The 15,175-nt window shown below is 48.0% G+C and overlaps 1 protein-coding gene across 1 annotated transcript in view; it reads left to right on the top strand.

The window, feature by feature from the left end:
• RHEB (Ras homolog, mTORC1 binding) overlaps positions 1–15,175 on the top strand; it is a 46,172-nt gene that overhangs the window by 29,475 nt on the left and 1,522 nt on the right. The window contains exons 4-8 of the mRNA XM_040464522.1: positions 906–973; positions 8,353–8,435; positions 9,553–9,609; positions 9,725–9,772; positions 10,398–10,479. Of these exons, the coding sequence (XP_040320456.1) occupies positions 906–973; positions 8,353–8,435; positions 9,553–9,609; positions 9,725–9,772; positions 10,398–10,479 (338 nt within the window). The remainder of the gene's footprint in view (positions 1–905; positions 974–8,352; positions 8,436–9,552; positions 9,610–9,724; positions 9,773–10,397; positions 10,480–15,175) is intronic.

Here is a 15,175-nt window from a genome sequence, read left to right as displayed (position 1 = left end):
TCATATGTCTGCTGTGCTTTCCCCTTTGGCTGTGGGATAAAGTGGACAACAGCGGGTCCTCTCCCAGCTGTGCAAGGGACCGATTCTGTGGCCCGGTTCTGGTCCAGTCGAGTGGCCAGCCAGGAGATCCAACGACGCGTCTTAAGTGAAGATGGCCGGGACCATGGACGCAAAAGAAATAAGTTCCGTTCTGCTGTCAGGGTTCCAGATGGTTACTCTTCAATATTCTCTTACTATTAATAGTTCTTTTCCTCTTTTGTCTACATTTGTTTGAAGTCTGTCTCCTCGGGATTCTGAATGGACTTTTCCGGAAGTTATGAGTCTGGTTTTTCTCCCCCCCTTGGTAGGGAAGAGAGATTGTCACAAATTGCTCAGATGCTTAAGCTACGTGGGAATGATGGCTTTCATGCAGAACACCTGTGCCGTTGCCGTTTTATGTCGATGAAATTGATCATTTTTTTTATGTACTGGACGTTCTTAACACTTCAGTTAATATTAGCTGTTTGTGCTCTGACGCCAGACTTCTACATTAATGAAAGGTTTTGTGCTTTGGGTCCATTCTAGACCTCACACTTTATGTAATGTATTTCTCTTTTTCACAGAGGAAGGTGTAAGCCACGGAGCACTCACATGACTTTTACAGCATATGAATTGTTGCCTAATTTCAGTTTCATGGAACGAGGTTCAAGGTGTACCGAGGCTGGATTTTCATCCATCAGCCAGTATCTGTTACTTAAATAATGGAAGAGGGGAGAATCTGTAAACTCAGATCTGTTCCATTTTGCTTTGTGGGATCTTTTTATGAAACGATTAGGGGCTCTTCTTAATCGGTGGTCGGTGTTCAAGCTTTAACTGATCTAAAGTCAATTCTTTTTACTAATATTTAATTCCCTTTTTCCCTGTAGCTTTCACAAAATTGATCACAGTAAATGGACAAGAATATCATCTTCAGCTTGTTGACACAGCTGGACAAGTAAGTCTGGTGTCTCAGAGTCCCCTTCCGCTGTCCTCTGTCTAGCGGTCCCGGCCCTGCCGTTGATGCTTAAACGCAACAGTGATGCCAGGAAAGCCCCTCCTGATTTATGTGTGCCTGAATATTAACAGGCTGTCTTCTAAGACATTTGTGGCAGTTTTTCCGAATCATTAATTTGTTGTTCTACTCTAGAATTGTGTTAAATGCACTCATAGCATCAGGAAGGTTTGTATATATCATAGGATATTGTATTTCTGTTTTTTAAACTTGCATTTTATGTCAGAATCCTATAGTGCTTTTCCTCCCTTTCTACATTAAGGAGAAAAAAAGTAGGGGCGCCCGGGTGGCTCGGTCGGTTGAGCCTCCGATTTTGGCTCAGGTCATGATCTCACGGTCCGTGGGTTCGAGCCCCGCATCGGGCTCTGTGCTGACAGCTCGGAGCCTGGAGCCCGCTTCGGATTCTGTGTCTCCCTCTCTCTCTGCCCCTCCCCTGCTCGCACTCTCACTCTCTCAAAAATAAATGAAAACATACAACAATTTCTTTAGAAAAACAAAAGTTAAGTCTTTTCCTGGGGAAAGGGATGAGAAAGGTATAGGGCAGAAATGAGGTGACTTCTAGATGGATGACATGATCACGAGCTTAAGGAGTGTTGATTTGATTTGCTAGGCAGTAAGTCATTGCCAAAGATTAAACAACCAAAAAAAAAAAAAAGGTCTTCACGGGTTAATGTAGCAGGGATTTGGCGGAGGATGGCCAGGGGAATTGACTAGAACCAGTGGGTGAAAGAAGTTCAGAGAACTTGAAGAGTACAAAGAAACTCCTAACCCTGGCGGCTGAACTTCACCCATTCCCGTGGCACCTGGTCCGGCTTTTACTAGAAGCCGTTCTGTTGGGCCAGATCTATTACAGTTGCTGGAGTGGGACCTTCAAGAGGCTGGGATGTCGTCCGAGTCCTGCCTTGTTTCTTACGATCGACAGAGGATCAGACTAGCAGGGAAGCGCGTGTAGCGTAACCTGATCTGCCATGTTAAACGGAGGCTTTTTTTTCTGGAACCTGGGAAGATTGAGGTAGAATGATGTGACCCGTCATGTGAGTTTGGAATGAACCCCCCTCCCCACCCTTAAGTTCTGAAGTGAACATAGAAGCAAAGGGTAGCCCCCTAGTGAAGCAATAGCTATATTGAGTGGTTTGAGCACCAAAGGAACCCTGGAGTTTCAATTCTGGAAGCTTCAAGGAAAATAAATCAAATGTGCACGTCCCAGGGGTATGCCACGTGACTCCCTCATTCACCCTGCAGGCCACTGGGTAATCGGTATAATGGGCTTCCGTCCTCAGATCTCACGATGGCTGTCTTAGAGCAGAGCCATCCTGGACTTTGACTCTGCAGGGTACCTGTCCAGTGACCGAAGGGGAGTTTGGGGCGTAAAGCAGAAGAGGAACAGAGTCTCCATAGGGGAGTCGTGACCTAGAGGACAGAGCTTATCTTAGAAGTCACTGTAGGAGAGCCTCTGGGGTCCGACGTTGCGTTCGATTCTTAGAGTTTGTGTCTTTCGTGGTTAAGGTGACCGGTACAATTTATTGCCTAAAACAACTAAGAGTGAAGGGAGCCCTGTTAACAATTATGCTAGAACAGCAGGTGTTAACGGATAGGGTCCTGGGCGAAGAAATAACAGGCACTCCGTTCATAGTGGGCCTCTGACTTTACCAAGATCCTGCTTTGCTGTTTATGTCTTCGTTTAGAATTTTTGTTAAAGCTTCTGGAAAATGGGGGTGAGGATGTAAATCAGTAAATCGCTTTCGTGTAATGTTACTATAGAAATTCATTTTATAATAGGCCAGAAGGAGAAACCAGTGTTTCATAGTTTGGAACGTGGTCTCTGCAGTCGTGCTGCCTGGATTTTTGAATCCTGAACCCTGGCTTTTTTTTTTTTTTTTTTTTTTTTTTTTTTTTTTTGGCTAGCCTGGTGACCTTGAGAAAGTTAATGAACCTTTCTTGGTCTCAGATTCTTCATCTGTAAACAGATGATTCTGTAGTGCCCGCCTTCACAGGATTGTTGCATGGTTTAGAGGAGATTGATGAGCTTCCAGAAGCTTGGGTCCTGACGTGTAGATCTTTGATGCTCTTAAGACCAGAGCGATGCCCAGCATGGCAACTCCGTTGATGTTAACATGACCCTGAATGGGAGGAGTGCGGGTGTCGCTTATCCTTGGAATAGCGCTGTCCTTGAAAATATCTCTCTAGAGAAAATTTCTTTATGCTGACTCCTTATCAGAATAGAAGATGTGTCCCTCTGGGATTCTGCTTGGCACTGAGCGTCACATGCCCGTAACTGTTTAATGATAGAGTAGTAAAGAATCACCCCAAAGGGATCAGAGATCTTGGGGAGCGGGTGGATGGTGGGAGGGGCGGCGAGAGCAAGGTCCGCGACCAGCTCTGCCTGTCGCGCTCCTTTGGGCCTGTTACTGCCAGATCAGAATAATTAGAGAATTTTTGCACAGAACGGATCCAAATTCAGCTGCTTCGAATAACTTGTGCTCGTTGCAGCTAGTAGTTCTTCAAGGCTACGTTCAGTTGGGAGACTCTGAAATAAAAGGTTGTGTTCGTATTTATGATTCGTGATGCTAACGACACGCACATTTGCTTTGCTGCGGTTCTGTAACCGCGAACACCTTGTTCTGTGGCAGCTGGACAACACGACACGTTTACAGCTGTTCTTAAATTGGATTCCTAGGGGCTGGGGCTGGAGCGAAGAGTGCCCATGGCAGGGGAAGGTGATGAGAGGGCAGATTCTTCAAACAGTCTATAGCGTGTTTGCGGTTGACCCGTTTTAAGAGGAACACTGTCGCAGCAAGTACTATCTACTTGGTAGTTTATGTCGTAGCAGGTTTTGCTGCCAGCAAGGGGAGGGAGTGAACATGGTCAAGTACAAGTGGATGGTTTTTAGTTTGCATGAAATACTTTGTTCGGGCCTAATTGAAGTAGACTCAATGACAGGTAAACCGGTGGCAGTCATTTTTTTTTTTTTTTTTTTTAATTTTTTAACATTTATTCATTTTTGAGAGACAGAGCATGCGTGGGGGAGGGGCACAGAGGGAGAGGGAGACCCAGAATCGGAAGCAGGCTCCAGGCTCTGAGCTGTCCGCACAGAGCCCGACGCGGGTCTCGAACCCACAGACCGCGAGATTGTGACCTGCGCTGAAGTTGGACGCTTAACTGACCGAGCCACCCAGGCGCCCCAGTGACAGTCATATTTATAGTGTCAAATCCCCCTTTTTATTTTCAAAAAAATTTTTTTTCAACATTTATTTATTTTTGCGACAGAGAGAGACAGAGCATGAACGGGGGAGGGGCAGAGAGAGAGGGAGACACAGAATCGGAAACAGGCTCCAGGCTCTGAGCCATCAGCCCAGAGCCTGACGCGGGGCTCGAACTCCTGGACCGCGAGATCATGACCTGGCTGAAGTCGGACGCTTAACCGACTGCGCCACCCAGGCGCCCCTCAAATCCCCCTTTTTAAAAAAACAAGTATTACGTACTTAAGTCCGGTTTTTAAAAAACAGTAATAAATGCCCATGTTACAGAACTGGAATAACCCCAAAAGGTAAATAGTAACACTTGGGTCTTTGGGGCTCTGGCTGCATTAGCTCCAGCCCTCCATGAACAGCCCCGTGACCAGTTTCTAGTAGATGCTTTGCAGATACTCTGTACTGGAACATACAATTGTAGTTTTATTTTTTCTCTTTTACACAGAGAGTAACCTATCCCTGCGTCTCTGTCTTGGAGGTGATTCCACGTGGGTCCCTGTGGCCCTTTTTCCCTCCACTTGCTGCGTAGCGTGTTGTTGTTTGGACGCAGCGTACTTTGTTGACCAACAAGTGGGTCATTTCCAGTCTTGGTGCCACCAGCAGCGCTGCGATCCGTATCTTGTGTCATTATAGACCATGTGTGTGTGTGAGGACATGTCGTGGCTGTGGGGTCGCTGGGCCATAGGGTGGCCGCTTACCTTCTCACCAGCAAGGAGCGAGTGCCTGCCTGTTCCCCGACACATCCATCAGCGCAGTGCATTTTCACGTCTGGTTACTCGCCAGTCCGCTAGGTGAAAAATAGTGCCCCAGTAGCATTTTATGAGTATTTTTCTTACGAAGGAGTGTGATCACGTTCTCCTGTTTGAGGGCAAGTGTGTTTCCTTTTCTGGGAATTATCCTGTCCGTGTACTTTGCCCTTTTTCTATTGGGCGGATGGTCTTTGCTGATGGGTTTGAGAGACCCCTTAATAATGTGAAGCAATCGCTTCTCAGCCTTTTGGCTAAGATCAAGTGTAATAATGTGAAGCAAAGGCGCATGGTAGGTGATCTGAGCCGCAAGGTTTTGTTTTCAGTTTATGATTTCTGTTGGAAAGGTCCTTAGCCATGAAGAACTTGCTCGTTCTCACACAGCTGAATTTATCATTCTCTTTTCAACTGATTTTATTCTTAAAGAATTCTCCCGTCTACCCTGCACGCAGTTTCCATTTTTAATCTTGCAGTCTTCAATTCCTCTGGAATGTGTTTTTGCCCAAGGGTGAGTTAGAGATGCGACTCAGCCATTTACCTCCAGAAGCTTCTGATCTTGTTCCCTGCACAGTTTTGTTGAAGGTTACTTTTTCCCTCACTGAGCTGAAGGGCCGGTATGAGCACATCTCTAATCCCCCTGACTGTCTGGGTCTTGGTAGATTTCTGTCTGCTTCGCTCCTGAACTAGTGCTGTACTTACTTTAAGTTTAAAATAAGTAGCTTTGTGCTTTTCACCCACCTGCTTCTACAATTGCTATTTCTCGGAAAAGACACTTCTTATCGGGCTCACGTTGCATTCATGTGTTAATTCAGGATCAGCCAGTGGGGACCGTGGAGACCTGCGCGTGAACGCTGAGGACCTCGGCGCACTGTTGCAGTTTTTAAAGTGTTTTATCTCTTGGGAGGATTTTCAGATCTTTTTCAGTTGGAACGTACAGTTTCGTTCTCTTAAGTTTATTCCTAGAAATTTTGTCCTTTTTGGTTTCTGTTACAGCCGGAGGTCCTTTCCTTCCAATATACTTTTTAATGAGTTGTTCCTTGCACCATGCCTCTGAAATGTGATTACTCTTTTCTTATTTTAAGCTTTTTTTTTTTATGTTTGTTTATTTTTGAGAGGCAGAGAGAGACCCATTGTGAGCGGGGGAGGGGCAGAGAGAGAGAGAGAGAGAGGGAGATATTGAACACAAAGCAGGCTCCAGGTTCTGAGCCATCAGCACAGAGCCCGATGCAGGGCTTGCACTCATGAACGGTGAGACCACAGCCTGAGCCAAAGTCGGATGCTTAACCGACTGAACCACCCAGGCACCCCATGTGATCATGATTACTCTTTTATTTCCACATCTTCTCTTCAGGGAAAAGGTGATTTGAACTTTGGATCTCCTGTAGCTCAACTGGTGACTAAAATCATTTGGAATGTTGTTTTTAATCTGGGTGAAAAGATCTATCATTCCATTGACAAAAATGTTCTCAAAATTTAACACTAAAATAAACTTGACTGGTGCGCCTGGGTGGTTCAGTCTGTTAAATGCCCGACCCTTGATTTTGGCTCAAGGCGTGATCTCCCAGTTTGTGGGTTCAAGCCCTACATCGGGCTCTGTGGTGACAGCTTGGAGCCTGGAGACTGCTTCAGATTCTGTGTCTGTCTCTCTCTCTGCTCCTCTCCCATCCATGCTGTCTGTCTCTCTCTGTCTCTCAAAAATAAATAAATGTTAAAAAAAAAAAAAAAAAACGGGGGGGGGGGGACCACATGGGGGGATAATCCGGTTAACAGTTTGACTTCGACTCAGGTCATGATCTCACAGTTTGAGTTCGAGCCCCTCGTCGGGCTCTGTGCTGACAGCTCAGAGCCCGGAGCCCCCTTCGGATTCTGTGTCTCCCTCTCACGCTGCCCCTCCCCCGCTCGTGCTCTCTCAAAAATAAACGTTAAAAAAACTTTTTTTGTAAAATGAACTTGACTTAGTGAAACTAATCTGAAAGTAATAATGAAACAAACGTTTTATTTTGTGTATGTAGTGAGTGCTGTGGTGTAGAAATGCTATCTTCTAATTAAAGATTACTATTTATGATACCAAGAACTGATAGTAAAACTTACTCTTTGTTGTTTTTTTCAAAGACACTTTACTGTGGCAAATAGTAATAATTGCGGGCCATCGTGAACATTAGTTATAATCATCCTGTGGACCTGCAAAGTTAACAGACAGTTCTTTGGTAACATGGTGGTTTGACACGATGTTCTATATAACAGCGAACAGCGCTTGCTCGGGATACGCGGCGCGTTGACAGTTACATTTCACCAGAGAACAAAATGTTTTGTACCAGACAGTGGCGTGCACTAAGGAAAACTGCACTGACATTAGACCTTTAGAATGCTTTTATATTTGAGTCTCCTAAAGCCGCTTTATGAAAGTAGCTGCTGATACATTGTCACATAACGTGTACCTTTGTTGTTCATTCCTAAACCTGCTCGGTAAGTAACTCCTGTGATCCTCGGAAGTCCGGGTACCCTACGTGTAGCGTTTGGATTCTCTTCCTCTCTTCTTACCCTCTCAAGTGCTGGTAGCAGCCCATTAATGGCGCATAGACTGGCATTCGGGCCCTTGTGATTCAAGTGCAGGGAACAGGTTTAGTGATGACCTAACACTTTTAAATATGAAAACACAAATTTGTGGAATAAACCAGAAGCACTCGTGAGTTTCCCATGAGATCTAAGATTCTGGACTTTTTGTCCGTAAAAGAAACGTTAGGGGCGCCTGGATGGCGCAGTCGGTTAAGCGTCCGGCTTCAGCCAGGTCACGATCTCGCGGTCCGTGAGTTCGAGCCCCGCGTCGGGCTCTGGGCTGACGGCTCGGAGCCTGGAGCCTGTTTCCGATTCTGTGTCTCCCTCTCTCTCTGCCCCTCCCCCGTTCATGCTCTGTCTCTCTCTGTCCCAAAAATAAATAAAAACGTTGAAAAAATAAAAATAAATAAATAAATAAATAAAAAAGAAACGTTCGTGCCTTTCACTGCACGTAAGATTGCAGGACCTGTTGCCCTGACGTTTCCTTCATCCTCCCTACCAGGACTTGGAGAAGTGATTAGCCTTCTCCCCAGAAGCCTTAGAATGGCCAGGATCGTTTCTGAATATTAGCTTAAAACAATTAGCAGCCCCAAACCAGTCTTAAACAAGTCTTCAGTGTGTGGGGCTATGTGTCTACAATAATGTTTTAATCTACTTCTTTGTTGACTTTGATTTCTTTGACCAGGTAATATGGGGAAAACTTTGGGTAAAGATTGTTTGTTATGCTATATGAAGACTTTACTCAGATGGAATTATTTTTCTCCCACAGGATGAATACTCCATCTTTCCTCAGACATACTCCATAGATATTAATGGTTATATTCTTGTGTATTCTGTTACATCAATCAAAAGGTACGATCCCCCCCTGCTGCTTGCTTCGAGTTTATTTGCTCTGCATAGATAGCGTTCAGCCGTCTAAAGGATTATGATGGAACTGGTTGTAGTAACCATCAGCCTTACCAGGCTTAATGCGTCTCAGTGATTGGCTTGTGGAGCAAACAGGTTGTTAAGGGGGAAAAGTATCCCGATGAACATTCTCTTGCACTGCTAGAATGGAAACTGTATTCCTCACCTCCAGCTGCCTAGGTGATCTGAGCTTTTCTGCTAATGGGAATGACAACCACGTAAATCGGTTTACTGTCTGTGCATTTCCACCACGTTAACATGGAAGGCGGGCTGACCGCGAGGGCCCTCTAGCTACAGAACATCCTACAGATGTTTATTCAGAGATTAAAATACGCGTTTATGTGATTTGTCAGCCAACTGGTAGAGTTTCCCATCTAATAATCTCATGTACGTCATCTTGAATATTCTCAGTAAGGGTTACTCAGTGTCACACGCTCACGTGAAAGAAGGTTTAAAATTTTTTTTTTTTCAACGTTTATTTATTTTTGGGACAGAGAGAGGCAGAGCATGAACGGGGGAGGAGCAGAGAGAGAGGGAGACACAGAATCAGAAACAGGCTCCAGGCTCTGAGCCATCAGCCCAGAGCCTGACGCGGGGCTCGAACTCACGGACCGCGAGATCGTGACCTGGCTGAAGTCGGACGCTTAACCGACTGCGCCACCCAGGCGCCCCGTGAAAGAAGGTTTATAGGAAAAAACTATAAGATTCCTTGGGTTCACTTTATTTTATATTACAGTGGTGAGTCAGTGACATTCCATGTTTTTCCCACGAGAAACATTATATAAGAAACACGGAGGGGCACCTGCGTGGCTGAGTCGGTTAAGCGTCCGACTTCGGCCCACGTCATGATCTCGCGGTTCGTGGGTTCCAGCCCCGCGTCGGGCTCTGTGCTGACGGCTCGGAGCCTGGAGCCCGCTTCGGATTCTGTGTCTCCCTCTCTCTCTGCCCCTCGCCTGCTGGTGCTCTGTCTCTTTCTGTCTCTCAGAAATAAACAAACATTTAAAAAAACCATGTAAAAACACCAACTAAGACGGAGGTCTGATTTCATGCTTTTGTATTACAGTTTTGAAGTGATTAAAGTTATTCACGGCAAATTGTTGGACATGGTGGGGAAAGTGCAGTAAGTAGTAACAGTTTCGTTCTCTTTTGTCAGATGCCCTCATGACCGTAGTGTCTTGTGAACAGGCAGGTCTGGCCCTGGTTTACTGTGGCTTTTTTCTTCCTTCCCTTCCTAGAATACCTATTATGCTGGTCGGGAATAAGAAAGATCTACACATGGAAAGGTGCGTACCTTCCAGATGGCGAACTGCTTTCTAAAATGAAGCCTACGCCGATCTCACCACGGAAGTGCCTTTTGCAATTCTTGTTCCCACGTCGAGAATATTCTCAGCTGTAGCGTCTTCTGTGTTCAGAAACGTGGCAGCGATTGTAGCTAAGCAGAAGCAAAGCCACAGCGTAAATCTCCCCCCTCCCGCCTTGACGCAGGTGGCATGAGATCGGTGGTCAGGGACAAGGGCCCCACTCCTGCGGGGCCTCGTCTGGAGAGGGGACTGGCTGGCCAGAGGCCTGCACCCCGTGCCTTTGGGAATCGCCCCGTCCTCGGGTGCTCGCAGCCTCGCCCCTGTCAGACCGTCAGTGTTACAGGAACGCGCAGTCGTGTCCTCTGAACTTGGAGGGCTCGCAGGAGCATGGGTAACCCAGCAAGGCCGTGTCCGTCCCATTCCCCGGCCCAGGCGTAATTAAAATGCTGCTGTATGTTACACGCTGGGTAGGAATATTGGGCAGAGAGCGGTCTTCCGCTTTACACGGGAAGCGATCGCTAAAAGTAGAGCCTGGTTCATAAATAATTATAGATGTTTTATAAAGAAAGAGCCAAGTACTTTAATTAGAATCTTCTTTTTCCTTCAGGGTGATCAGTTATGAAGAAGGGAAAGCATTAGCAGAGTCTTGGAACGCAGCTTTTTTGGAATCTTCTGCTAAAGAAAATCAGGTACGTGTTTCGTTTCGTAGACGGCCTCCGACGCTGCAGCCGTCGGCCCCGGGCTGTGTCTCCGCGGTCGGCCTGTGGCCCCTCCAGCTGTGCCGCTCCTGCTTCCCCTGTGTCCTTCTTCCACCCTCTCCAGCGTCCGTCTTCGGGTGGCTGGCAGTATTCCGCTTATGACGGGACCTAGGATATTTGTAGGATAAACGGGAGTTGATAGCACTGGTTTGTAGACGTTTATGATTATTTTTGTTCTGTATTCGGGGCTGGTCCAGAAATAATCCAGACGTAGAAAAGAAGCAGTGATGGTCTTAGGTCATTGTGGCAATAAAAATTTTGTGCCCGCACCTACGTCCTTTTTCTGTCGGATGCAGTGGGGCTAGACGCATGTGTATTGTTTCTAACGTAGAAATTGCAGAGAACCGTCTTCCAGGCGTCTGTTCCCAATATCAGCCCTGCAGATGTTCCTTTTTTTTTTTTTTTTTTTTTTTTGTAAGTTTATTGATTTTGAGAGAGAGCGCGTGCGAGCAGGGAAGGGGCGAGGGGGGGAGAGAGAGGGAGAGGGAGGGGGAGGGAGGGAGAATCCCAAGCAAGCTCCACACTAGCAGTGCAGAGCCCAGTGCGGGGCTTGAACTCATGAACCGCGAGGTCATGACTAGAGCCGAAATCAAGAGTTGGATGCCTGACCAGCTGAGCCGCCCAGGCGCCCCCCCCCCCCTTTTTTTTTTAATGTTTATTTGTTGTGCTCGCTCCTTGAACACAGTGGGCACTCTGAGAATGGCAGCCTTCACCCGTGTTCCCCCCTGACCTGTCTTGTCTCTCGTTAACCGCTTACCTTCGGACGACGTTCTATAGCCTTTGCCGTTTTCCGGTTCTGAAAGTATTTTCAACATGTTCTCTTGTTTGATCCTCGAATAATAAGAGTAGTCGGTGTCCATTTCTGTGAGGAAACAGCAGGTCGGGAAGGGTGGCGGCCGACGGTGGGCCTGGCGCCCGTTCTCCCACCCCTGCCGCTTTTCCCCGGCTCAAGGTTCTGTTCCCTTCTCCCCCTTAGTTCATTCTGGAATCCAAGGCCGTGTCATTTACCACTGTGCGCTCCCTAATGCCGGGCACAGCGGATGCCTTCGGCGTGCCTGTATGGTAGGGGCTCGGTCAGCCAGGTGCCCCGGGCTCGTCCGATCCCTTGGTCCCTGGGTTCGGATGATGGGGGATATTAAATCTGTGTAATTGGTTCCCAAGTGCCAGCTAACAAGGGATTTATGGGACTCTGCCCAGCTCCTGATTGCGCATAGAACTCATACGAGGGGTCGAGATCGTAAGAAATGCCTTCATTTACTAATGGAACTAAAGCAAACATTTATTAGGTGTCTGGCCTATCCTTAAGATCATTTAGTTGCACTATCTCATTCTGGAAGGGAGTTTAAGGTCCAAAGATGTAAATGAGTTTTCTTAGATCACTCTTAGGTCTATTTATATATGATGTAGGAGCTCAGAGTTTAAACCTACCCCACGTTTGGTCCTCTCTGTCTATACCGTGCTTTCCGGTGGACAGGAGGAGAAGGACTGTGGCGTGAGCAAAGCATAATAGAGATTACGGTGTTCTTGGGGGGGTGGGGGGGTGCGGGGGGACACGGGGGGTGTGCTTTGCCGGTTCCGTCAGTTAAGCATCAGACTTCAGCTCAGGCCATGGTCTCAGTTTGTGAGTTCAAGCCCTGTGTCAGGCCCTGTGCTGACAGCTCAGAGCCCACTTTGGATCCTCTGTCCCTCTCTCTCTCGCTGCCCCTCCCTTCTCGTGTGCGCAGTCTCTCTCTCTCTCTCTCTCTCTCTCTCTCTCTCTCTCATTCTCTCTCTCTCTCTAAAATAAACATTAAGAGAAAGTTAAAGCATTCTTGGGGAGGAATAGCCACTGTGGATTACAGACTCTGTCAATCTCGATTGGAATGTAAAAGACATCTTTGGTCCATTGGAGAGATTTTACTACGTTCTGGATATATTAGGGAAATACTTTCATTTCCTTGGATGCAGTGGCAGTACTGGAATGATGAAGAGAATGTCCACATTCTTAGGAAATGCAAACCAAAGTATTTAGGGCCCAAGTTTCCTAACGTCTGAAGCTTACTTTCAAATGGGGCAGTTGGGTGACAGAGCGAGCGAGCAAGGACGTTAACGTTTGTTGACTCTAGATGGGGGGCTGGCTGATGGTTACACGGTTGTTTCCATTTTTCTGTGTGCTTGAAAATCTGCATAGTAACAGTTTGAAGGTGGTCAGAAGGTAAGAACGTCCACTTACAAGATCAGTAAGTCCCAGGGTGTAGCATACGGCATGACTACAGTTAACGATACTGTGGTGTTTGTGTTTGTATTCGAAAGTTGCTGATGGGCGCCTGGGTGACTCGGTCCTTTAAGCGTCCGACTTCAGCTCAGGTCATGATCTCACAGCTCGTGGGTTCGTGCCCCGCATCGGGATCCGGGCTGATGGCTCAGAGCCCGGAGCCTGCTGCGGATTCTGTGTCTCCCTCTCTCTCTGCCCCTTCCCTGCTCACGCTCTCTCTCAAAAATAAACGTCAAAAAAAAAAAAAAATTACAGAAGGAAAGAAGTTGCGGAGAGAGTAGCTGGCAAAAGTTCTCACAAGAACAACGGTTGTAACCTTGCGGCGGTGGCCGTCGACTTACTGGGGTGATCGTTTCTCAGTGCCCACGACTGTCAGATCGTTAGTTGTGCTCCTTAAACTAACACCGCGTCACGTGTCGGTTACACCTCATGTAAAAAACGTTCGTCAAGCTGGGGAGGGCAGCCGAATGGCCCCAGCCACCTTGGTTCTGTTCGCTGACTTCACTCTTCCTCTCGGGTGAAAATCGGAGGGTCCTCGAGCACCTGTCCCATCGGACACGATAATTAAACTGGCATCGGCAGCAGTGTCGTTCAACTGCTCGCGTAACCCCCGCGCGGAGCGTGCGCCGCGTTCCGCGTGTGTCCTTCCTGCCGGCCCCCTCGAGCACATCCGTCCCGAGCGGGCCCTGCGCTCCAGTGTGACGAAGAGGCAGTGCCTAGGAAGGGCCGCTGCCTCGGGGTCACGTCTCCTCTTGAGAATGACCTCGAGTGGTTTGCTTGAGGTGCGTTCTTAGGCCGTTTGGTGTCGGGGTGCAGGCCTCCTCTCTGGTTTACGCCGTACGTCCCTGGAGCTTAAGGATTGTAACGTGATTCTGGACGGGTGTGCTCTTTCGTCTTTGTGTTTCCTGTAGAGGGTAGCCTGGTGCTTTTTGAACACCAGAGAAAAGAGGAATTGTGCCGAAGGCTTAAAAAGAAAAGATTCCCACTACTGTCCTTGTCTGCGGCTTTGATACATTTAGCAAAGTTATCGGATAGTAGCCAGAAACGTAAAAGAAGGCAAGGGTCCTGCATGGCAGCCTCAAACGTCTTAAGCCAGAGAAGATCAGGGATCGAGTGATCCACTCACTGTGGTCTGTTCCATGCTGGCCCTGCTGTCCAAACAGCAGGTGCCTTCTCCGACAGGAAGCGAGTCCTTTAAGGCCAGAAGATCTTTGTACCCAAATCGGGTAAATACAACAGTGACCCGCGGTCCTTGGGAAACCCGTGTCCTGGTCAGTTATCTTAAAGGCCTGTCTAGATGTGTCCGCTCCCTGTCACGTCTCTCGTACTCCTGCCCACACCGTCTTGCAATGTGCTAAAGAGATGAGGCAAGCCGAAGCCTGGTGAGTCTCTCACCGCCCAAAGGGACTCTAATCCCTTACATTACAGGTGTGAGTGATTCTAACCCAGATTCCTGCCAGGATGCTCACTGCTATTCGAATAGAACAGGGGAGAGAAGTCGTGTAGTAAAGACACACGCACACACGCGTGCATCCCAGTAGTCATGTGATCAGAGATCAGCCTGTGTGAACCGCTCAGAGGTTTTATTGATTTTCAGATCAATCAAGTCAATTTTATTGATTTTCAAATTTTCAAGCATAGCTTGTTTGTAACTTGTCTCACGTACCTCGTAAGCAGAGTTCAGTGGGTTTTGTTAACAGAGCCTCGATGGTGAGAGCGATGGGAGTCCGTGAGAACGCTACCCTCTCTTGCTCAACTGGGGGGGTGAGTTGGCGGTCCTGGCGTGTTTGTTGTGGCGACCCACGGCTCTACTTCAGCGATGTGATGAAAGAGAGCACACTTGGGCACAGTCAGATCACACAGATAAGCAAGAAGGATTCTGAGGTTTATCTAGGACGCCGGATTCCAGGCACACCGAATCGGGGAGAGTCTGGCACGGGTTTTTCCAGGCCTTTTTCTGTGCACTTTCGTAGGGTGAAATAAACGACGTGTTTGCACAGTCCTGGGAAAGGAGGAAAGCTCGCTGCAGCCAGCGACCTTCAGAGAAGAGGGTGGGGGCGGGCAGCTCTCGCCCAGTCAGGGCCACCTCGTCCGCGGCAGCAGGGCAGGTGCGGCCAGGCTCGAGGGGCAGTCAGCTTGGCGGACAGGATGCAGAGTTCTCTCCTGGACGCTGCGCGTTTTCCCGGCGAACTGTAAGACACAGCAGCCGAGCGTGAGAACGGGGAGAGGTGCTAGGAATTCCAGGAGAAAGGCAAGGCACGAACCTCCATCGGCGGGGCGGGGGGGGGGGGGCGCGCCAAGGGCCCCCTTTGGAGTCGGGGTCCCAGGGAGACAGTGACCGGGCGGGTGCTGGCTGTGGCTGCGGGCAGAGAA

The sequence above is a fragment of the Herpailurus yagouaroundi genome, unplaced genomic scaffold, assembly GCF_014898765.1.
Source record: "Herpailurus yagouaroundi ecotype Mexico unplaced genomic scaffold, PumYag 483, whole genome shotgun sequence".
NCBI lineage: Eukaryota > Metazoa > Chordata > Mammalia > Carnivora > Felidae > Herpailurus > Herpailurus yagouaroundi.
This window is presented reverse-complemented; position numbering and strand designations above follow the sequence as displayed.